This window comes from Gorilla gorilla, chromosome 9, assembly GCF_029281585.2.
Source record: "Gorilla gorilla gorilla isolate KB3781 chromosome 9, NHGRI_mGorGor1-v2.1_pri, whole genome shotgun sequence".
Lineage (NCBI taxonomy): Eukaryota > Metazoa > Chordata > Mammalia > Primates > Hominidae > Gorilla > Gorilla gorilla.
Window position 1 is genome coordinate 78317933 of NC_073233.2, and position 22786 is coordinate 78340718.

Below are 22786 nucleotides of genomic sequence, written 5' to 3' on the forward strand. Positions count from 1 at the left end.
CCAAATAGAAACAGTTTCCAGTGTGGAATTATGTGCCTGAGAAGGTTAAATTATGACCGGAAAGAACTGGAAAGAAAAAGAGAAGAAAGTCAGAGTGAAATAAAAGGTTAGTACATGACATTTAATTGATTCAGTTTACTCCTACTTGCTGGTGTGTTTGGAGCCTCAGTGACTTCCTATTTTTCAAAAAATCAAGAAAGGCTAAATTTAAGTGGAGAAAACTAACTAGTCTAGTGTCATTGCAGAGGAGGGCTGGATGAAGTTGAGTACTTTTGAGATTCTCTTCCACAGCCAGAGAACTGTTCCCTGTGTTCTCACACATCAGTCTGGAGGTTAAATGTCTCCGGCTAGTCGTTTCCTATGAGTTGAGAGTTTTCCTTTGGTCATGCCCTGTGTACTCCTTCACTCCGAAATGCTGTTCCACACTGTTAGATAAAAACAGAGCAAAGCTCACTTGATGATTCAAGTGTGAGAAATATGACTGGGGGCTTATCCAAGGGGTTCAGGAGAACAGGAGAGCGCCGTGCAGTTCTGCTCCCAGAGGGGAAGGAGAGGCAGCGTCCGCATTTCAGCTGGTCCTTGAAGGAGGAGGAGGAGCTGCTTAGGGTAAGGAAAAGGCATTTCAGTTGGAAAACACAGGCCAGGGAGGCGTTAGAGGATGTGAGACATTCATCCAGAAGACGTGGAGTTGGTTCTCTTCTCCGTTGGGGAGTCCCTCACTCCGTACTCAAATTTGTTTGTTTGTTTGTTTATTTATTTATTTAATTTATTTTGAGACAGTGTCTTGCTCTGTAGCCCAGGCTAGGCTGGAGTGCAGTGGTGTGATCACAGCTCACTATAGCCTTGAACTCCTGGGCTCAAGTGCTCTTCCTGCCTTAGCCTCCCTAGTAGCTCCTGGGAGTACAGGTGTGCTCCACCATGCTTGGAATTTTTTTTTTTTTTTTTTTTTTTTTGTAGAGACAGGGTCTCGCTATGTTGCCTAGGCTGATCTCGAACTTTTGGGCTCGGGCGATCCTCCCACCTTGGCCTTCCAAAGTGTTGGGATTACAGGTGTGAGCCACCACACCCAGTCAGAATTTGCTTTTAAAGTTAGACAGTAAACACTAAGCTCAGAGTAATGACTCCCAGAATTCCTGGAATGCAAGGAAGTCACCAATAACAATAATGATAAGAAGAGGCCAGCCTTACTAACAGTGAGTAGGTGCCAGGTGGTGTTCTAAGTACTCAGGGGTTGCTTTCTTTCATCTTTACCTTAGCCCTGTCAGTCTAAGTGCTGTTTTCATCCCCACTTTATACTAAGAAAGAAACTAAGGATAAAAATATGGTTGGGAGATGGCCCAGTTGAACGGAAGTTTACTTGTGATTGAGTTAATGTGAATCAGGAGAAAAGTCGTAAGTCGACATTTATACAGTGTGTGTATATGTATGGACTTTTATCCAGAAAAGGGCATTGGAAATGAAATATGTCCATCTGTTTTGTTTTCTGTATCTATTTTACATCTTTTTCCAATAGACAAAAACTGTCTTTGGAAGTGATTGGTGATCATCTGCATATATTTTTAGAGTGGCTATTTTTAGATCTAATAGAGCAAATTGAATAATCTGTTAATTTGCATAAGATATTGTGGCCAGGCATGGTAGCTCATGCCTGTAATCTCAGCACTTTGGGAGGCCAAGGCAGGAGTATTGTCTGAGCCCATGAGTTCAAGACCAGCCTGGGCAACATAGTGAGACCCTGTCAATACAAAAAAATTAGCTGAGCTTCGTGACACATGCCTGTAGTTCCAGCTTCTCAGGAGGCTGAGGTGGGAAAAATCACTTGAGCCCAGGAGGTTGAGGCTGCAGTGAGCTATGATGGTACCAGGCTGTATCCAGCCTGGGTGACAGAGCAGGACATTGTCAAGAAAAAGAGAGAGGAAAAAAAAAGATTTTCTGCAAAGTCTCTAATGTGCTGGATGATATTGTTAAGTTTCTCTCATTTTAAAATGAGAGAAAGACTTCGAGATTAGAAATGAGAGGTTTCTGTTGAATTGAGCAAAGTGTTCATATTATTATGGAGCCAGCTCCATCCGTGATGAAGTATTTCAGAAGACTCTCCAGTCTGTTTGTGAAGCATGTTTATATATGTTAGGTATTCAAGTTCTTGCAGTCCTCTGGCTTCTGATCCCTGGATCCTCATCATCTTCTTTTCTCTAGAAATAATAACTTCATTCCTCTCGTGCTCACTGGAAGGATGAGTTCTAATGGGAGAGTCTCCCTGAGAGTGGAGCAGGGCCAGGACACCATTGTCTCAGTGCAGCAAATGGTTGTCTATTTAGCAGTGTCTCCCAGCACTTTTCTCAGGAGCCGAAGGATTAGGAACCATGGTAGGAATCTTTCTCCTGCATTACAGGGTACATGTGATAAAGATGGCTTTCTGAAGCCACTTTTATAATTGTCTTTATTCTTTTGCAGACGTGCTTGTTTGGAGCAATGATCGAGTGATTCGCTGGATCCTGTCAATTGGCCTTAAAGAATATGCAAACAATCTTATAGAGAGTGGTGTTCACGGAGCACTTCTGGCCTTAGACGAAACCTTCGACTTCAGTGCACTGGCACTGCTGTTACAGATCCCGACGCAGAACACACAGGTGACGCCAAACCTGTCTGTGTCTGCACTCACTGTTCAGTTGGCGCCCTGATTATAGACAGCTAGTTATTCGAATAGAAAGAAAACTTTAAAAAAAAAAAACCTCAGACAACTAGTTTTTGGTTTGGTTTTTTTTTTTTTTTTGGTCTATTGTCTTTCCCTTTTCTGTTGGAAGCATGAGAGTCCTGCAATAAACCAGATAAGGACGATCTTTCATTCCAGCCCATGTGCCTGATCAGAAGAGTGACATATATTTAGTTCTTACATGGGAAGAGAAGTGTTTTTAGGTGTGCCACATGAAGATTTTATTAATTTTGTTTTTATGGGTAATTGCCTTATGCAATTCTTCTTGACTCATGGGCTCATTTGAAAAACAGGGAACTTTTATTCCTCTACAGAACATTGAATATGCCAGGCAAGGTGGCTCATGCCCACAATCCCAACACTTTGGGAGGCCCAGGTAGGCAGATTGCTTGAGTCCAGGAGTTCGAGACCAGCCTGGCCATCATGGTGAAGCTCTGTCTCTACAAAAAAATACAAAAAATTAGCCGGGTGTGGTGGCACATGCCTGTAGTCCCAGCTACTTGGGAGGCCAAGGCAGGGAGATTGCTTGGCCCGGGAAGTGGAGGTTGTGATGAGCTCTGATTGTGCCAGAGTGAGACCCCCATCCCAAAGAAAAAGGAAAAAAAAAAGAACATTGAATATCTTTGGCCAATACCCCTGACCAACCCACACAGCACACCCTTGTTAATATGACTCCAAGGATCATGGATCCCTTTCTGCAAAAGCCCATCCATAGATTCCACATTAGATGCCCTGATTTAAAATATTATTATGGTTCAATGTAGTCATAGCAGTGAGGGAGTTGTTTTTTTGTTTGTTTTGAGATGGAGTTTTGCTCTTGTTGCCCAGGCTGGAGTGCAATGGTGCAATCTTGGCTCACTGCATCCTCTGTCTCCCAGGTTCAAGTGATTTTCCTGCCTCAGCCTCCCAAGTAGCTGAGATTACCGGCACACGCCACCGTGCCCGGCTTATTTTTGTATTTTTAGTAGAGATGGGATTTCACCATGTTGGCCAAGCTGGTCTCAAACTCCTGATCTCAAGTGATCTGCCTGTCTCAGCCTCCCAAAGTACTGGGATTACAGGCATAAGCCACCACACCCAGGCCCTAATTTTTGTATTTTTAGTAGAGACGGGGTTTTACCATGTTGCCCAGGCTGGTCTTGAACTCCTGACCTCAGGTGGTCTGTCTGCCTTGGCGTCCCAAAGTGTTGGAATTACAGGCGTGAGCCACCAGACCCAGCCAACAGTGAGGGAGTTTAAGTCTTGGTTTAAAAAACAATTACGATGCTAACACCCTTCAAATTAGATTTGATGAAAGTTTTATTTGTTTTTCTTTGGTTATTTCAGGCTCGTGCTGTCTTGGAAAGAGAATTTAACAACCTTTTGGTCATGGGGACTGATAGAAGGTTTGATGAAGTAAGTTTTTGGCCTAATGTTCTTTAAATGTCTGAAATGTGTGTAAATGTTTAAATGTGTGTGAAATGTAAGCTGTTATTATTATTATACTTGGGACATCATGTAGTTAGGCAGTCTCTCTGGATGTTAGAAGTCAGGCTTTGCTCTTATACATTTATTCACAAATGAGCCTTTAAAAACTAATACCTGGGCCGGGCACGGCGGCTCGCGCCTGTAATCCCAGCACTTTCGGAGGCTGAGGCGGGCGGATCACCAGAGGTCAGGAGTTTAAGACCAGCCTGGCCAACATGGTGAAACCCCATCTCTACTAAAAAACACAAAAATTAGCCGGGCATTGTGTTAGGTGCCTATAATGGCAGCTACTTGGGAGGCTGAGGCTGGAGAATCGCTTAAACCTGGGAGGTGGAGGTTGCAGTGAGCTGAGATCGCACCACTGCACTCCAGCCTGGGCGACAGAGAGAAACTCCATCTCAAAAAGAAACCCCCTCCCCGCAAAAAAAAAAAACCCACAAAAGTAATACCTTCAAGAAGGTAGTTTTGTTTTTATTTTTGCTATTTAATTTTTGACATCCCTCAAAAATGGTTTTCACATCATAAAACATTGGTTGCAGCTTAGGAACAGAGTCTGTAAGTTGGGTTTTGGGGACCAGTAGGTATCCTACCCCAGTCCAGAGTGTACCCCCATACTCCTGTGCATAGGTGGCGTGGCATGTTTCAGAAGTATATTAAAAACAAAATGTTAATTTCCCCTTAAAACCATGACTCATTTGTTCTACACGATTAGGAGTCTCTTAATTGGACCTTAAGAAAAGTTGAGTTTGACAGAGAGAATAGAAGACCACCTCTAAAGATGAAGCACTTGTTGCTATATCCTGGCATAAGATAAAATTGTTTCTAGCTTAAAAATTGTTTGTAGAGCTGCATGTGGTAGGGGCACACCTGTAGTTCCAGCTACTTAGGAGGCTGCGGTGGGAGGATGGCTTGAGCCCAAGAGTTTGAGGTTACAGTGAGCTATAATCACACCACTGCATTCTAGCCTGGGCAACAGATCTAGACTCTGTCTGTAAAAAAGTAAATAAAAATGAAAAATAAACTTTTTAAGATAAATAAAAAGATATTACGTAGCAAGAAAGTGACTCCTACAAGGTGTAAGAAGTAGAACATGATGCTGGGGAGAAGGAGCACATCCTCATGGCCCAGCACCGACCTCACTTCGCCAGCTGAGGCCCAGCCGGACCATCACCATGCCCCGTTTCACGCTGAAGTTCCAGGTTGGGCAATATATTGTGTGGTCATCAAGAAGGGATTAAATACATGTGAACAAGAATACATTCTCGAGTTCAGCAGTCATTTTAAAGGACATGTAACTTTACATCTCTGACCTTTATTTTTTAAATGAATCTTGTTTTTTGTTCCTTAATTTACCAGGATGATGATAAAAGCTTTAGGAGAGCACCTTCATGGAGAAAAAAGTTTAGACCAAAGGACATTCGTGGCTTAGCTGCTGGGTCAGCAGAGACTCTCCCTGCAAACTTCCGGGTGACTTCTTCTATGTCTTCCCCCTCTATGCAGCCAAAGAAGATGCAGATGGACGGTATGTGATGGGTCACGCTAACCTGTCACTTGTTGGGAGCATGAGCAGCTTTCTGTCTGGAACATTAATAATGATCTAAAACGGCCTATTTAATATGTTACAAGGCACTTGAGTATGGTTGCATGTCCAAATATAAATGTTTTTAAATTAACTCTAACATTTGTTTATAAAAGTTTAACCATAGTAATAGAATTTTTAAAACATGCTTGTCTGGTTGAATCTTAGCATATTTTTCCAACTAATAAAGCTCAGTATTCGTCTGTGTTCTCAGAGAGAGACTGAGGCATACTTGTAAATATGTGTCTGTGACAGGCCGTGCTAGAAAGCTCTTTCAGGAAATGGTAGTGTAGTAGTAGCTTCCAAACCACATAATTTACTGCTCTCCACACCAGAGAAAATAACTGAGTACATTTTTAAGAACACACAGTTTCCAGCTTGTGTGAGCTCTGCCTATCCTTTCTGCCCTCCCTGCTGCTGCTGTTCCGTGCAGTCACATGTCTACCTATTAGAGGGCAGGGAAGGGAGGAAGGTGAACCTCCAAGAAGTCCCCAGTGGAGCGAGGCGGCTATTGACTATACCAGCCAGAGAGAGAGCATCACTGCCATGATTTCAAGTGCAGTTTGGGATTTTCCCTTTGACGGCCACTTTGATTTGAGGTTAACAGTTGACCATGGCTTCCTTACAGGTCTCTCAACTCTGACCTTGTACTCATCTAATGAAAGGCAGTGCACAGGTTGAAGAGCCAGGCTGCCTAGGTTTGACTCCAGCTCTGCCACTAGGAGGTGCATGACCCTGAACAAGTCATTTAACTACCCTGGCCTCGGTCTCCCCATCTGTAAAATGGTCATCATGGTAGTGTCTTCCTCATAGAGTAGTCGCGATGATTAAATGCCTCATTCATAAAGCTGGTGAAGTTCTGAGCCCGTGTCAGTGGGGGCTGTTTGGCAGCCCCTGTGCTACACACAGGTGTCACTCATGCTCACTTCTGAGGCCAGTGAGCAGACTGGAGGAAAGGAAGTGGCATTAAAAACTGTGCTAATCCTTGAGGCCAGGAGTTTGAGACCAGCCTGAACAACATGGCGAAACCCCGTCTCTACAAAAAAAAAAAAACAAAAATTAGCCAGGTGTGGTGGCACATGCTTGTAATCCCAGCTACTTGGGAGGCTAAGGCACGAGAATCATTTGGACCTGGGAGGCAGAGGGTGCAGCGAGCCGAGATTGTGCCGCTGCACTCCAGCCTTGATGACAGACTGAGACTCTGTCTCAAAAAAAAAAAAAAAAAAATTTTTTTTAAGTGCTAATTAGGGGCCAAGCATGGTGGCTTATGCCAGTAATCCTAGCACTTTGATAGGCTGAGAGGCAGGAGAATCACTTGAGCTGAAGTTTGAGACTAGCCTGGGCAACACAGTGAGACCCCATCTCTACAAAAAAAAAAATTGAAAACTGTGCGAATGGGGTTTTTGCCAAATTTTTTTGTCATCAGCCCCTCCCGTACGTAGGTTCATAAATTTTGTTCTCTATCACCTGTATAAAAATAAAAAGAAAAGTACATTTATATAAAACCTTAGTTAAGCTGGACGCTTTAGGTGAGAATAGCTTACTTTGTGGCATTTTTAGTAAAAAGCTGTATTATTTATTTATTGTTTGCCAGAATTCGATAATATACTCGAGGGGGGAAACCCAGTATATCTTTTAACTAGGAACTTTTTACAAATTAACATTTTTCTTCCAAGAGTCATGCATGTAATTCTTAGAAAGCATAACTGTGACTTGGCCTTCAGCTCAAGCTGTGTCACCTGGAGTCCACATGAGTGCTTTCTTGTTTTACTTGTGGCTTCAATTTCAGTTTTCCTTCTGATAAATCACATCTCCCTTGTTAAATGTTAACAGGAATATTAAGAATGAGAGTTTGGATGGATGAAAAGTAAACCTAGGCTGGGTGAGGTGGCTCACGCCTGTAATCCCAGCACTTTGGGAGGCCGAGGTGGGTAGATCACCTGAGGTCAGGAGTTCGAGACCAGCCTGGCCAACGTGGTGAGACCAGCCTGGCCAACTTGGTGAAACCCTGTCTCTAGTAAAAATACAAAAAAATCGGCCGGGCTCGGTGGCTCACGCCTGTAATCCCAGCACTTTGGGAGGCCAAGGCGGGAGGATCACGAGGTCAGGAGATCAAGACCATCCTGGCTAACACGGTGAAACTCCATCTCTACTAAAAATACAAAAAAAAAAAAAAAAAAAAATTAGCTGGGCACGGTGGCAGGCACCTGTAGTACCAGCTACTCGGGAGGCTCGGGCAGGAGAATGGCATGAACCCAGGAGGTGGAGCTTGTGGTGAGCCAAGATCACGCCACTGCACTCCAGCCTGGACGACAGAGCAGGACTGTCTCAAAAGAAAAAATTTGCCAGGCATGGTCACACATGCCAATAATCCCAGCTACTTAGGAGGCTGAGGCAGGAGAATGGCTTGAACCTGGGAGGCAGAGGTTGCAGTGAGCCAAAATCATGCCACTGTACTCCAGCCTGGGCGACAACAGCAAAACTCTGTCTTAAAAAAAAAAAAAGTAAACCTAAAAGGTATAGGGAATTTATTATAAAGAAGACTTTTTACCCTTACATTAAATAACTCAGGCACAAGCCTGCTAAAGGGATTATTATTATTATTGAGACAGGGTCTCACTCTGTTGCCCAGGTTGGAGTGCAGTGGCTCAGTCTCGGCTTACTGCAACCTCAGCCTCCCAAGTAGCTGGGACCACAGGTGCGCACCACCATGCCTTGCTAATTTTTTGAATTTTTTGTAGAGATGGGGTCTCACCATGTTGCCCAAGCTGGTCTTAACTCTTGGGCTCAAGCAATCCTCCTGCCTTGACCTCCCAAATTGCTGGAATTACAGACGCGAGCCACCATGCCCAGCAAAGTTGATTATTTTAATGGCTTTTTAATTAAGGGAATGTGGGGTAAACTCCAGCAGGTCTCCCAGGCTCTTAGAGTCAGAGGGTTCGTGAAGATCATCTGTCCTCACCAACAGTCCCAACTGTCTTAACGTCTTTGCTGGAACCATGCAGGATGTTGATTAAGTGTTCCTGGTATACCTGTGGGAAAACAAAAAACATAACCGGGAGCAGCCAGTACTTGCTTCCGATTTGTAAAAACTTAAAATCCCGGTTGTTAATGGAAATCGGGCTTACTTATGGCCACACAGTGTTTTTCTTGAACAAGAACCAAAATCTGTGGTCTCTATGATTAATATTTCTGGTAGGAACTGAGACTGGGCTTCAGTTTTTAGATCAGCTTTCACCCCACTCCCTGGCCAACGCCCCACCCCTGCAGCCAGATCTCTGCACCTGCTCTGCTCCTCCCCAGGAGAAAAGGGCACCGGCTTCCCAGACACCCAGCTAGTGCTGGGCAGCAAGGTTCCCTCCCTCCTCTTAGGCTGGTCTTGTACCCGACGTCGTTGGCCTCTGCGCTCAGTGGGGCTGGGCAGCATCAGCAGTGCCGCTTGGTGTTTCCTTCATACCAGTGTTAGAGATGGAGCACTTAGGGCAGGGAGAAAGCCCCATTGGTCTATGAATGCAGAGTTTAGTAAGAGATAAAGGGATCACTCTAAGTAGGGGTCATTTATGCAGATGTACATTTTGAAATTGTTACTGTACCATTTGGTGCTTGGTATTTCGGAGTAGTGTTCCAGAGTCTCCCGGGGCTCCTTGGGAGCTGGGGAGAGCCACCACTGGGTGACACTTGGATCTCTCTCTGGCTCCATCCCGCCCACTCAGGCAGCTCCCCTCAGGTCCCTCCGTAGGCGCTGCTGTAGGTGTGAAGATGTGTGTCTACTTGTGCCCTCATGTGATGTTCTAAGACTAACTGCACGCTGTGTTTGCACGCTTCCTCTCGTGGCTGTTGAAACAGGCAATGTATCAGGAACACAGAGGTTGGATTCTGCTACAGTCAGGACTTACTCCTGCTAAAGTCTCCTGTTGGTGAGTAGAGAGCACCACAACCCCTAGAGATGGCTCAGAGGCACAGCAGGAGTCATCGGAGCTGCAGTGCCAGACTAGGGGTGTGGACCATGAAAGCCAGTGCAGTTTTTGGGGAATTTAAAATATATAGAGACACAAGCTCTCCGTACCCATTAAGATCATTTTGTTGTTACAATTGATCATAAAGAGGTTAGTGTGTCCTCTTTTTTTAAGGAAAAAAATGTATTTTCACCTTTTCCTTAAACCTGAAAATGCCGACTCATTTTAATTGTCTGTGGATGTTATGGGGGTGGAGTGGGGAGGAGAGCAGAGCATGGCAGAGAGCGTCAGGGGAGAGTCTCTCCTCCTGACGTCGTTATGCACATTGCTGTGATTCCTAAGCTTGCTTTGTTTTAAATACACATTCTTGAATGAAACAAGCCCAAAGTTTTGTGGTTAATTATATATTATATTAAGTGTGACACTAATAGCCTTTCAGTTTGGAGAGACTGGTTCTTAAAACTGCGGACTCTGGCTGGTGAGTGGCCCGCACTCTCCTTGCTGTTCTAAGCAATTTTAAGGTCTCCGTTGGAATATTTGACTGGTTTGTTCATCTTTTATTTGTAATTGGTAACATGGAGACGTAAGCCAAAATGAAGTCAGCCAAGGAGCTGTCTCATTGATGTGCATAGCCCTTGATGTTCTAGCCAGTGATTCTCAGAGCAGCTACGGCACAGAAAGTGAGGGGTCCTGGAGGGGAGGGGTCAGTGTCGGGGGGACGTTTGGGCCCCAGCATCAGAAGTTCCCGTTCGTCAGTATGGCCCGGCCTGTACTGAGTGGTTTTTTGTTTGTGTTTATTTTCCAGTTTACCCACACTACTTCTACAGATGATTACACAGCATTTGAATCCAACAAAGACTACATTTTAGAATCCAGTGGAATCTTTAATCTTGTTAATACTTGTTATATGGACCCTAAGATATTTTATTACAGAGTTTTTAATTAGTGAAAAATTCATGAATACCATAGAGAAAATATTTTAGAATTTAATGTTTCTTATATTTATGTAAACTTATGACTCTTCATTTATATAGTTACTTACTTTTTCATGTATATCCAGGCTATAAATATCTTTTCAAATCATGTTCTTATACCTAATTTTAGTCTTTCAAATGAATGTACTGTAATGCTTGTATGTATAAATCCTATGAACAAATAGAGGGCTTTTGTAAATTATGCATTTATTGTAATTATCATTATTTTTTAATGATAAACCATGACAAAGGATTTTACTACGTTTATAAAATTATGACAGAAGCCATGTGCATTATCCTTTACAGACGCAGCCTAGCTCTACAGCAATCATCCTGAAATAAGCATACCTAATTTCAAGCAATTGTTGTATTTTCATGACTGACCTTAACTGTACTTTTTCTAGCAAAAGATGCTTTATTCTGCAGCATGAACAGATTTAAAATGGCTGGTGTTAAATATCAGCTCCTAATAAGATGTGGACTGAAAACACTATCACAACACTATGAGAAGCCCCTAGCACTGGTTAACGCTTTCCTAGCCTAGTCTCTGGATTTGGGGAGCTTGTCTTCAGTGGCTGACTGAGACCATGAGCTGGGAGCAGTTCTCTCAGCTGGAGAGACTCGGGATGGGGTAACCTGGGGACCAGCCTAGCCCCTGCACCCTCTTCCCTGCCTCTGCTCCTTGGGAGCAGGTGGAGAGACACCCATGTGGCTCCCCTTAGGGCCAGCACCAAGCACCACGCTCTCATCCTGCAAGTCGGCGCACACAGTGGATGAAGGCAGGAGACCCAGAAAGCAGTGCAGTGCAGCTCTAATAAAGGCCTTATTTTTCTTATGTAAATCATCTTTTTACATTTGTTTATAAACATGTTTAAAGAACGAACCTAGTGGGACATTTTTAGACTTTGATTCTCTAGCCATTTTGGATTGTGTAAGTTGCAGATGTGGCTTTTACTTTTTAAATGGCATATTAACAAGCCAGCAAAGTGTGTCAGACCATGGCGTGGTATTTATTGTGCAGCAGATCCAGAGACAGAGGCAGCCTGTCTTTTCACAGTTGGTTTCTGCTTTTAATTTACTTGTACAATTCATTGTTACTGTTCTGTTTTTCTATTAATCTTTTGTGAACTTCCTGATTATGTAACAAAGTATGTACAGTCTACTTTTGAACTATTTTTATCACAGTATTATTTATTGCTTTCTTCCAATAAAGTACTGAAGCATTTTCCACTGCCAATGAAGAATACTGAGAATAAGCTCTAACTGTTTTGGAAGGCAGTGTCACCATATGGAAATTGTATTACAGAAATCAATTGACAGAATAAAGCAGCCAGGAGATGAAGTGCAGGTTCAGGGCGTCATCCTGCCCGCTGCTCTGGAGGTCCCGAGCCTGCATCACTGCAGGAGACAGGTGCCTGGTGTTAAATTGTTAAATGCAAATGTGGGGGCTCATATACACAGTCGGTGGGTAGGGCCCAAAGGCAGAGCCTAGGCCATGGACCGCGCGCATGCACGCATGTCCCTTAACACCGTTTACCAGCTCTGCTTCCTTCCTCAGTGCTGGCTTCACACTCCCACCTGCTCTCCCTGCCTGCTCACAAAGGTGGCTCCCAGGCCTGCACCCTTCCACACTGATGGCCTCTGGAAATCAGGAAGCCTGGTTCCCTAATAGGTCACATCTGGTCCTGAGTTGTGAAGCAGCCCAGTGTGGCAGAGGGGAGGCGACACGCTGACAGGCTGGGGGAGTCAAGCAGGGCCCACCCATGGAAGTTGGTGAGCTCAGGCTGAAGGGCTGGAAGCTGATGCCCAAGAGGAAAGCCAGACACCAGCAAGAGTCCCTTCCCCTCCTCGCACCTCAGTGTTGCCACTGAGCCTGGGATTCGCAGAGCCCATGGCTACCACCACCCCACCTGGAGCAGGCATCAGCGGCCACTGCCGACGTCACCTTGGTCTCCGTTTCCTCATTCTGTCTCTGTTGCTGACACCTCATCTGAGTGGCACGTGCTGTCACGTGGGTCAGTGTGTCCTGGGACGTTTCTCCCAGGCAGCCATCGGGTGTTCAGTGCTTTCCTGTTTCGAACGTGTGTTTGCTGATCTTCCTACTTAATGTAGGGAAAGCCTTGTTTTCTGTACTTCCTAGTTCTTGAGGTTAACTTCAGTGTGAGCTTTAAAACATAATGTAGTGCCTCCCTGCTTTTTTCCATTTAATAGTCCTTTCTGGCTGAACAAAGCCAAAGGCATGCGCCGAGTATCTTAAAACTTCCAGAAAAAAAGAGACTGGGCCGGGTGTGGTGGCTCGCATCTGTAATCCAGCACTTTGGGGGGCCGAGGTGGGCGGATCACGAGGTCAAGAGATCGAGACCATCCTGGCCAACATGGTGAAACCCAGTCGCTACTAAAAATACAAAAATTAGCTGGGCGTGGTGTCAGGAGTACCGAGTAGCTACTCGGGAGGCTAAGGCAGGAGAAACGCTTGGACCCAGGAGGTAGAGGTTGCAGTGAGGCGAGATCACACCACTGCACTCCAGCCTGGCAACAGAGCAAGACTCCGTCTCAAAAAAAAGGGGGACTGGGGGCAGTGGCTCGTGCCTGTAATCCCAGCACTTTGGGAGGCCAAGCTGGGAAGATCACTTGAGGCCAGGAGTTCAAGACCAGCCTAGGCAATGTAGTGAGACCCCCCCCCTTCTCTACCAAAAAAAAAAAGTGAAGACATTTTAAAATAAAACGACAGTTGGCATGCAAATAGGTTTGACGTCTAGGACCGTTAATCTTCAAACTTGAGTGTGCGAAGCATCACCTGGCAAAAGATGCGGTTGTGGGCATCCCCTCTCCATTCAGAGCGATTCAGCACTCATTCATTGAGTATCTACTCTGTACCAGGCTCTTTTCGGTGCTGCAGAGACCGTGGTAAGACAACATTATTTCACCCTTCCAGGAAAAAGAAACATTTCTAAGCCTGTACATCCAAGAGACAGCCCAAGAGTACGAGTTGCGCCATGACATTGGCATGGAGGGAGGGAGAAGTCCTCTGGGGAGGCCTGCATCACACAACATCAAATGCTGAGAACCGTTTCATGTTCACACTACATATTTACTGTCTCCTATGAATAAAACTCGACAGGGTTTCAGAGAACACCAATGCAAATGGACCTGTATTAGGTAATATGCCACCTTTCTTCATGTGACCTGTCATGCACCAGCTCTTGTGAGGTTTTTTTTTTTTTTTTTGAGATGGAGTTTCACTCTTGTTGCCCAGACTGGAGTGCAATGACACAATCTTGGCTCACTGCAACCTCTGCCTCTTGGGTTCAAGTGATTCTTCTGCCTCAGCCTCCCAAGTCACTGCTGCTTACCCCTTCACTTCATTACGGTAATTTTGCCCAGTTTCAAACTCTGACTGCAGCCCACAGCTGAAATATTTTATATCACAACCCAGCATGCACACACTACATTTCATCAATCCTGCTGTGAACATTTTTTCATATTTTGGTATCTTAAATTAGGATGTGTCTTATAAGCAATGATACTGAAGGAAATCAAGAGATTTTACCCTAGGCTGGGCGCAGTGGCTCACGCCTGTAATCCCAGCACTCTGGGAGGCTGAGGTGGGTGGATTGCTTGAGCTCATCAGTTCGAGACCAGCCTGGGCAACATGGCAAAACCCCGTCTCTACAAACAATACAAAAATTAGCTAGGTGTGCCTGTAGCCCCAGCTACTCAGGAGGCTTAGGTGGAAAGATCGCTTGAGCCCAGGAGGTGGAGGTTGCAGTGAGCTGTGATCAGGCTGCTGCACTCCAGCCTGGGCAACAGAGCCAGACTGTGTTTCGACAACAACAGAAACATTTACTCCAAACTGTATTTTTGACATTATTTGTAATGGCTGTTATAGGGCCAACAGATGAAGTGGCCCTGCAAAGCTGTCTATTGTCAGGGCAATTTGCATCTGTAGAGAATCTCCATTACTGCACCCAGGCCTTATATAACACCTTGAAAAGTCTGAAAAGAGCCGTTTATCATCCCTGACGACTTCTACTTGTGAGGTTTCATCTATGTAACAAGACCCCATTTGCTAGCCAGACCTCTTCCTCCCATCTTCCCAGAACCTCATTTGCCAGGATCCAAGCCCTCATTCATTCTGTGGCCTCAAGACCTGACAGTGGTGCCCAAGGAGAGAATACAGTCATGGGTTCTTAGTCTCTTTCTGGTTGGCCCAGTAAAGCCCCTTCCTTATCCCTCTTTTCTACTTATCACTAGAGACAGAAACTCAAAACCATGGCGTTGGGCTGCCAAAAGCCTAGAACAGAACAACAAAATAAGGCAGGTTGGACAAGCCTGGATAAGCTCCTGTACCTCAGTCGGGGGCTGGGTCTCTATTCTGAAGGCTCCTGTGTATACATGGTAAATACATGTGTGTGCCTTTTCTCCGATTAGCCAATCTGCCTCATGCCAGTGATTTTTCAGCAAACCTTTAGGGGGCCAAGGGCCTTGGCTCCCACAACATGTTAGACTTGATGAAACACATACAGTATGTGATAAAACATTTAAGACAGGCTGCAAATTCTCTGCTACTCCTCGCAGTGAAAGGTAAGAGTCTAACTCCCCTCCCTTAAACCTGGGCTGGCCTTAGTGACTTGCTTGACCAAAAGAATGCAGCAGACATAACTTTGAGACCTGGAGCTAGGTCACAAGACAATTTCCTGGGTTTTGTGGAATTCTCGTTCTGAAAGAAACAAGCCACCAAGTGGCCGGGTGCGCTGGCTCATGCCTGTAATCCCAGCACTTTGGGAGGCCGAGGCGGGCAGATCACGAGGTCAGGAGATCAAGACCATCCTGGCTAACATGGTGAAACCCCGTCTCTACTAAAAATACAAAAAAATTAGCCGGGCATACTGGTGGGCGCCTGTAGTCCCAGCTACTCGGGAGGCTGAGGCAGGAGAATTGCTTGAACCCGAGAGGCAGAGGTTGCAGTGAGCTGAGATGGCGCCATTGCACTCCATCCTGGGCAACAAGAGGGGAACTCCATCTCAAAAAAAAAAAAAAAATTAGCTGAGTGTGGTGGCACGTGCCTGTAGTTCCAGCTACAGCTACTTGGGAGGCTGAGGTGGGAGGATCACTTGAGCCCAGGAGATTGAGGCTGCAGTGAGCCTTGATTGCACCACTGCACTCCAGCCCCCGTCTCTAAAGATTAAACAAACAAACAGACAAAAAACAGTCAGCAATGTAAAAAAAAAAATTTTTTTTTCAGAGATGGGGTCTATATTGCCCAGGCTGGTCTTGAACTCCTGGGCTCAAGCAATCCTCTGGCCTTGCCGCTCAAAGTGCTGGGATTACAAGCCTGGCCAACAATCCTTGTGCACAGAAAATGCAAATTAGCTGTGTCCAGTTAAATGCAATTGACCTTTGCACTAGAGATAGATCAGTTTTTGCAAATTCATTTCAGCATTCTTTTGTCTTCGGTTTTTTTTTTTTTTTTTGACACAGGGTTTCTGTTGCCCGTGCCGGAGCGGTCCTTTTGCCTCAGCCTCCAGAATAGCTGGGACTATTCTGGGACTATTTGGTAGAGACAGGGTCTTGCCATGCTGCCCAGGCTGGTCTCATACTCCTGACCTCCAGCAATCCTCCTGCCTTGGCCTCCCAAGGTGTTGGGATTACAGGCGCGAGGCACTGCATCTGGCCAAATTCTTTAAACAATTTGTAACAACTTATGATGTATTCATTATCGAGTTAAATAAAATATTTGCCGTGTTCATTTTATATGTGTATGAAGGTCATGATTTTACCTTTAAAAAAATGGTCAACACCTGACATTTCCTTCCGCCACCCGCACTCCCAATTCATCCTCACATCTGACAGTTTAGCTTTCTAAATGCTTCTTGCATCTATCCACTTCTCCCCATCTTACCTGCCACCAGCGGTCTACCCGAATTGGCTACATTAGGCTCTACCTGGCCCTTCTCCCATCCATTCTCCACACAGCAGCCAGAGTGATCTCATTACAATTCAAACTTCATTATGTCTTATTTATTTATTTAGCGATGGCTGGCGGGGGCGGGGGTCTCACCATGCTGACCAGGCTGGTCTCGAACTCCTGGCCTTAGGCGATCCTCCCATGTCAGCCTCCCAAAGTGTTATGATTACAGGCGTGGGCCACTGCGCCTGGCCCAAACTTCATGATGTCTCTTATCAGCTTAACTTCCTCCGAGGACTTCCCGTGTCTCCCAGAATAAAGACCGAGGTCTTCGCTGTGCTCTTTCGGCCTCTGCATGACCTGGCCCCTCTCACACCACAGCTCCGCTGCACCACCAGCCCTCTACCATGCTGAGCTGAGCCTCCTCCAGTTCCCCTGCTGGAAGACCGTTCCTGCCTTGGGGCCTCTGAACCTGCTGTTGGCCTGCCTGGAAAATTCTTCCCTCCTTACCTTGTTTACTCTTACGGGGCCTTCACATCTTGGCTAACATGTGAATCGCCCAAAGAAACCTCTGGTCTCCCAGGGGTTCAGGTCCTACCGTCTCCCCAATACGATGTTATGAAACTCTCACTTCTTGGCATTTATCTCATTTCCCAGTTGAGTACCCATACGGTTTAACGCTTGACTCACCTTCTAGGCTGCTAGGTCCCTGTGGCCGGGGCTCGCGTCCCTGGCACGCATGTGGCCCTTTCTGGGGGAGAGGTGCATGGTGAGCGGACGACGACGGCTGAGGGCGCGCGCGGAGGGAGGATGGAGAGATGAAGAGGCTCCCCGCTCCCGGACTCAGGGCACGTGCGTCTCCTCGGCTGGCTTCCTTCCCCCGGCCCCGGGCAGCGCCGCGGATCCTGAGACCCTGCCGCGGGCTGTGTGCTGCTCAGCGCCCATCCTCTGCGCGCGCAACGCTACTTCCGGGCGAGCTCTGCAGACTCGCCACAGGCCGGGTTAGCGATTAGACAGCTGCGGGGGGACCCCCGGGGCTCTTGCGGGCCAGGACGCGGGAGGAGGCGGGGCAGGGGGGCGGGGTCGCGGGGGGACCCGGATGCGGCCCCGCCCCCGCCCGCGGAACCGGAAGTAGAGCCTGGCGCTTGGGAGCGGCGGGCGCGGCGGGCGCGGCGGGATCCAGGGCCGACCCGGGCCGGACCGATCCCAGGCGGCGGTGAGCGAGCGCGGCGTCTGCCCGGGGTGCAGGCCGGGCTCTGCTTCTTCCCTCCTGTGGCGTCGCCTGGCCGCGAAAGGGGAAGGAAGCGGCGGCCGCAGCGGTCTCACCGCTCTTCCGCTTGCGGTTTCGGGGGCCGGGGCAGAGTGGCGAGGCTTTCCCGGCCTGGGGCAGGGCAGGGCGAGGGCCGGGGGTCCGCGAGGGCCACGAGGACGGGTCTGGGCCCAAGGAGGCCGGGCAGGGGGCAAGGGGGCACGGAGGGCTTGGGGCTGGGGTCCGCGGAGGAAGGTTAGAAAGGGGCCAAATTGGGGTCTCAGCTCTGAGGGGAGGGTCCCTGGGCGCCGGGGGGCTCCAGGGCGGGAGAGGGGCCAGGCTGGGAGGGGTCGCGGGTCCGAGGGAATAGGAGAGGGGGATGGGCTCCGAGGGGGAGGGTATTGGGGCCCGAGGGAGAGGGGCTGGGCCTGTGGGGTTCGGAGGTCTGAGCGGAGGGGGCCGGGGTTCGAGGGGCCAAGGAAGGTGGGTGTGGGGGGTCTCAAGGAAAGGGCGAGGGGTCTGAGAGGGAGGGGTCCGGGCGCAGAGGGAAAGGGATGAGGTCCGAGGGGAGGGGATTGGGGTCTGACGGGAAGGGGTCCAGGCGCAGAGCTACTGGGATGGGGTCCGAGGGAAGGGAATTGGGGTTCGAGGGGAAGGGGTCGGGGCTCGGAGGAAAGGTATAGGGTCCGAGGGGAGGGGATTGGGGCTCCAGGGGAAGGGATCCAGGCGCAGCGAAAAGGAATGGGGTCCGCGGGGTCAAGGCGGTTGGGGTGCGCGACTTTGAGGGGCTCGCTGTGGGACGTGGCGGAGCAGCTGGGGATCCGCCCGGCCTGCACCTGAGCGGAGGTTTTGCAATCAGGTCAGTGGAGGCAGCGAGGCGCGGCTGCAGCTAGTCGTGAGGCTCTAAATTTGGAACCGTCCCTCCTTCGGGGTGTGTTTAAAATCACCAGAACGGTGCTTTGGGGCTTTCTGTTACGTTTCCATCACCCGGATAGTCTAAGGGATGCCTGATCCCTGAAGCTGGAAGGCCGCGGGTGAGAAGGGACAGGGCTTCTTCCCACTGGAATCTGTGGACGTGTGGGGCCCCTTGGGGAGGAATTCATTTTCTGCTGAAGGAAGCTCCGGAGGCATCCGGTGAGCGCTCCCTGGAATCCCATGCGCTCCCTTTGGGCTCAGTGTTGACTTGGCTGCGCAGGCTCTGTCGGGGGGACTTCACCCACTAGGTCCTTCAGGCATGATCCAGCCCTCAAGCCCGGCCGTGCCCAAGGCCGTGGCGCAGGAGGGGCTGGCCGCCTGCCCCTGTCTCCATTCACGTGTTTGACCGTGTGGGTGAGTCACTGGCTCCAGAGCACTGAGTCAGTCCTATTTCTCCTCTGGTTAGAGAATTATTCGCCAGATACTCAAGGAACAAGGAAGAGTCTTTTAAGTGGGACTCAATAAAAAGTTGGGGAGGCAGGGTTGTTTTGATATTAGGTCCCCTAGAACTAGAAGCTAACCTTCTGCTAAATCTTACTGAAAAGAAATTTCTTTTGACCTGGGGCAGGGGTGCGGTGGCTCACACCTGTAATCCCTGCACTTTGGGAGGCCAAGGTGAGAGGATCGTTTGAGGCCAGGAGTTCCAGACTAGCCTGGGCAACACAGGGAGACCTTGTGTCTACAAAAAAGAAAAAAAGAAATTCGCTGGGCATGTTGGCTTGCACCTGTTGTCCTAGCTACTTGGGGCGCTGAGGCAGAGGCTGCATTGAGCTCGATCGCACCACTGTACTCCAGCCTGGGTGACAGAGCGAGACCCTGTCACCCAGGCTGGAGTGCAGAGGCTCTTCACAGGTGCCATCTAGCACACTGCAACCTTGAACTGCTGGCCTTAAGCGATCCTCCCACCTCAGCCTCCCAAGTAGCTGGGACTGCAGGCCCAGCTAAAGGTGACTTTTAATTGTAGCATTTTGATGGACTTGTTTTTAAAACACTTTTAAAATGACAGTGCACATAATCGGCAATTCAGATCTTCAGTCTGTGCCACGCAGTAGGTGCCCAGAAAAGGTGTCCTGAGAGTGTGAATTGCTGTGAGTGCTGGTTGCTGCCTTGTGTTGCAGTATTCCCATGGCCTGGGCCAGCCAAGAGCAGGAGACTGTGCTCCAGGAGCAGGCTTGGCTTTCACTGTGGCCCAAGCCCACCCCATCTGCTCACGCACTGCTTTGAGTAATGCTTTGAGTAAACGGAGTAAATGTTGGGGGCGGGGTTTCCCTTGTGTAAGTGTGGTGTAGGGAGTGTGCCTGTGATGGTGATTTTGGCTACGCAAGTGTCTGTTTCCTTTCTCCTCCTGCTCTGCCATAGATGCTGAGGGTAATGGAAAGCTGATGGTGGACAGATGGTTCTGTCCTGTCATTTAAAACATTCTTCGGCCAGGCTCGGTGGCTCACACCTGTAATCTCAGCACTTTGGGAGGCTAAGGGCAGGTGGATTGCTTGAGCCCAGGAGTTTCGAGATCAGCCTAGGCAACATGGGGAAACCCCATCTCTATTAAAAATAGAAAAATTGGCCGGGTATGGTGGCTCACACCTGTAATCCCAGCACTTTGGGAGGCTGAGGTGGGCAGATCACGAGATCAGGAGATTGACACCATCCTGGCTAACACAGTGAAACACCGTCTCTACTAAAAAAAAAAATAAATAAAAAAAATTAGCTGGGCGTGGTGGTATATGCCTGTAGTCCCAGCCACTCAGGAGGCTGAGGCAGGAGAATCGCTTGAACCTGCGAAGTGGAGGCTGCAGTGAGCCGAGATCATGCTATTGCACTCCAGCCTGGGCAAAAGAGTGAGATTCCGTCTCAAAAAAAAAAGAAAAAGAAAAATTAGCTGGGTGTAGTGACAGGTGCCTGTAGTCCCAGCTACTCAGGAGGGTGAGGCAGGAGAATCGCTTGAACCCAGGAGGCGGAGGTTGCAGTGAGCTGAGATCACGCCATTGCACTCCAGCCTGGGCAACAGAGTGAGACTTCGTCTCAAACAAAAAAAAAAGAGAAAAATCAGCTTGGTGTGGTGGTGCATTCCTGTAGTCCTAGCTACTCGGGAGGCTGAGGTGGGAGGATCACCTGAGCCTGGGACACAGAGGTTGCAGTGAGCTGAGATTGTGCCTCTGCACTCTAGCCTGGGCCACAGTGCAAGACCCTGTCTCAGAAAAAAAAAAGAAAGAAAAGGCTGGTGGGGGGCGGTTAGGCGCGGTGCTTCATGCCTGTAATCCCAGCACTTTGAGAGGCTGAGGCTGGCAAATCACTTGAGGCCAGGAGTTGGAGATCAGCCTGGACCAACATAATGAAACCCCATCTCTACTAAAAATACAAAAAATTAGCTGGGTGTGATGGCGCATGCCTGTAATCCCAGCTACTCGGGAAGCTGAGGAAGGAAAATCACTTGAACCTGGGAGACAGAGGTTGCAGTGAGCCGAGATCGCGCTGTTGCACTCCAACCTGGGCAACAGAGCAAGACTCTGTCTGAAAAAGAAAAAAAAAGTTATTGTGTAGAGGAATTTTTCACTCTGTCTAGACAGCAAGATTACTTCACGTTTGTGCAATCTTGATTTGTACACTGACATTTGCAAGGAAGGTTTAATGTTGAGGTTGGACAGAGTCATTATCTTCTTTTGAACCATATTGTAACAGCTTTATCGAGATATAATTCACATACCATACAATGCGCCTGTTTAGTGTGTACTCTCCACTGGTTTTTAGTATCTTCATGCAGTTGTACAACTGTTACCACAGTCAATTTCAGAATAATTTTATCACCTCAAAAAGAAGCCCTTGTGCCTTTTAGCCATGACCTCCTGATCCTCACCACCACCATCCGCCCAGCCCTGGGCAACCAGCAATGTATCTTTTGTCTCTGTAGATTTGTGAACTCCAGACATTTCCTAGAAATTGAATCATATAATATGTGGTCTTTTGTGCGTGGTTTTCCTTTTCGCAATGGATTTGAGGTCCCTCCACGCTGTAGCAGGTGTCACTGCTGGATCCTCTTTGTGGCAGAATAAAATGCCTTTGTGTTAGGTAGACCACATGTTACGTATCTATCAGTTGATGGACATTTGGAGTATTTCTGTTTTTTGGCTGCTATGAATAGTGCTGTTCTGAACACTCATGCACAAGTTTTTGTGTGCTTATACTTTATTTCTCTTGGGCATAGACCTAGGAGTGGAGTTGCTGAGTCATACAGTACCTGAGTTTAACCTCCTGAGGAACTGCCAGACCTTTTCCATTTAACATCCGTGTCAGCAGTCTATGAGGCTTCCAGTTTTTCCACACTGTTGCTGAGACTTGTCATTGGCTGTTTTATTTTAGTCATCCTAGTGGGTATGAGGTGGGTTCTCATTGTGGTTTTGATTTGCGTTTCCCTGGTGGTTAATGTCATTGAACAAACTTTTCCTGAGCTTGTTGGCCATTTGTATATCTCCTCTGAAGAAATGTCTCTTCAGATCCTTCAATCATTTTTAAATGGGGTTATTTGTCCTTTTTATTGAATTATAAGAGTTCCTTTTTTTTTTTTTTGAGATGGAGTCTCACTGTCGCCAGGCTGCAGTATAGTGGCGCAATCTTGGCTCACTACAGCCTCTGTCTCCCGGGTTCAAGCAATTCTCCTGCCTCAGCCTCCCAAGTAGCTGGGACTACAGGCACGCGTCACCACACCCAGTTAATTTTTGTATTTTTCGTAGAGACGGGGTTTCACCATGTTGGCCAGGATGGTCTCGATCTCTTGACCTAGTAATCCGCCCGCCTTGGCCTCCGAAAGTGCTGGGATTACAGGCGTGAGCCACCGCGCCTGGCCAAGAGTTCTTTATATGTTCTGGATCTACAGTTCAAAATACTTTTCTCTCGGGATCGTCTTGTCACCTTCTTGATGAAGCACAAAATTTTTAATTTTGTACAATTTATTTTTTTCCTCTTGTGTT

The 22786-nt window shown here is 47.7% G+C and overlaps 2 protein-coding genes and 1 long non-coding RNA gene across 41 annotated transcripts in view; 2 read left to right on the plus strand and 1 right to left on the minus strand.

Annotated features, from left to right (window-relative positions):
- Positions 1–11926, plus strand: part of PPFIA1 (PTPRF interacting protein alpha 1) — a 113792-nt gene extending 101866 nt beyond the window's left edge. For 17 of the 20 annotated variants that reach the window (XM_019036560.4, XM_055356011.2, XM_055356012.2 and 14 more), the window contains 6 exons: positions 9–106; positions 2455–2630; positions 4040–4108; positions 5537–5702; positions 9606–9676; positions 10521–10598. In XM_019036560.4, coding sequence (XP_018892105.2) covers positions 9–106; positions 2455–2630; positions 4040–4108; positions 5537–5702; positions 9606–9664 — 568 coding nt within the window. In that variant the 3' untranslated portion in view covers positions 9665–9676; positions 10521–10598. Of the gene's footprint in view, positions 1–8; positions 107–2454; positions 2631–4039; positions 4109–5536; positions 5975–9605; positions 9677–10520 lie in introns of those variants that run through there. The other 3 variants (XM_063693296.1, XM_055356027.2, XM_055356029.2) reach the window with 2 other exon arrangements.
- On the minus strand, positions 4634–17580 carry LOC109028862 (uncharacterized). Its single transcript, XR_002007843.4, has 3 exons — positions 17288–17580; positions 8515–8791; positions 4634–6795 (listed from the first exon to the last, which is right to left on the minus strand). It is a non-coding gene; the product is annotated as an uncharacterized lncRNA (long non-coding RNA).
- Positions 17581–17679: 99 nt separating this feature from the next.
- The window catches only part of CTTN (cortactin), a 38125-nt gene continuing 33018 nt past the window's right edge, over positions 17680–22786 (plus strand). For 10 of the 20 annotated variants that reach the window (XM_055356034.2, XM_055356042.2, XM_063693300.1 and 7 more), the window contains exon 1: positions 17688–17813. The gene's annotated coding sequence lies outside the window, so the exon portion shown is untranslated. Of the gene's footprint in view, positions 17814–22023; positions 22198–22786 lie in introns of all 20 variants that reach the window. The other 10 variants (XM_055356036.2, XM_055356044.2, XM_063693298.1 and 7 more) reach the window with 3 other exon arrangements.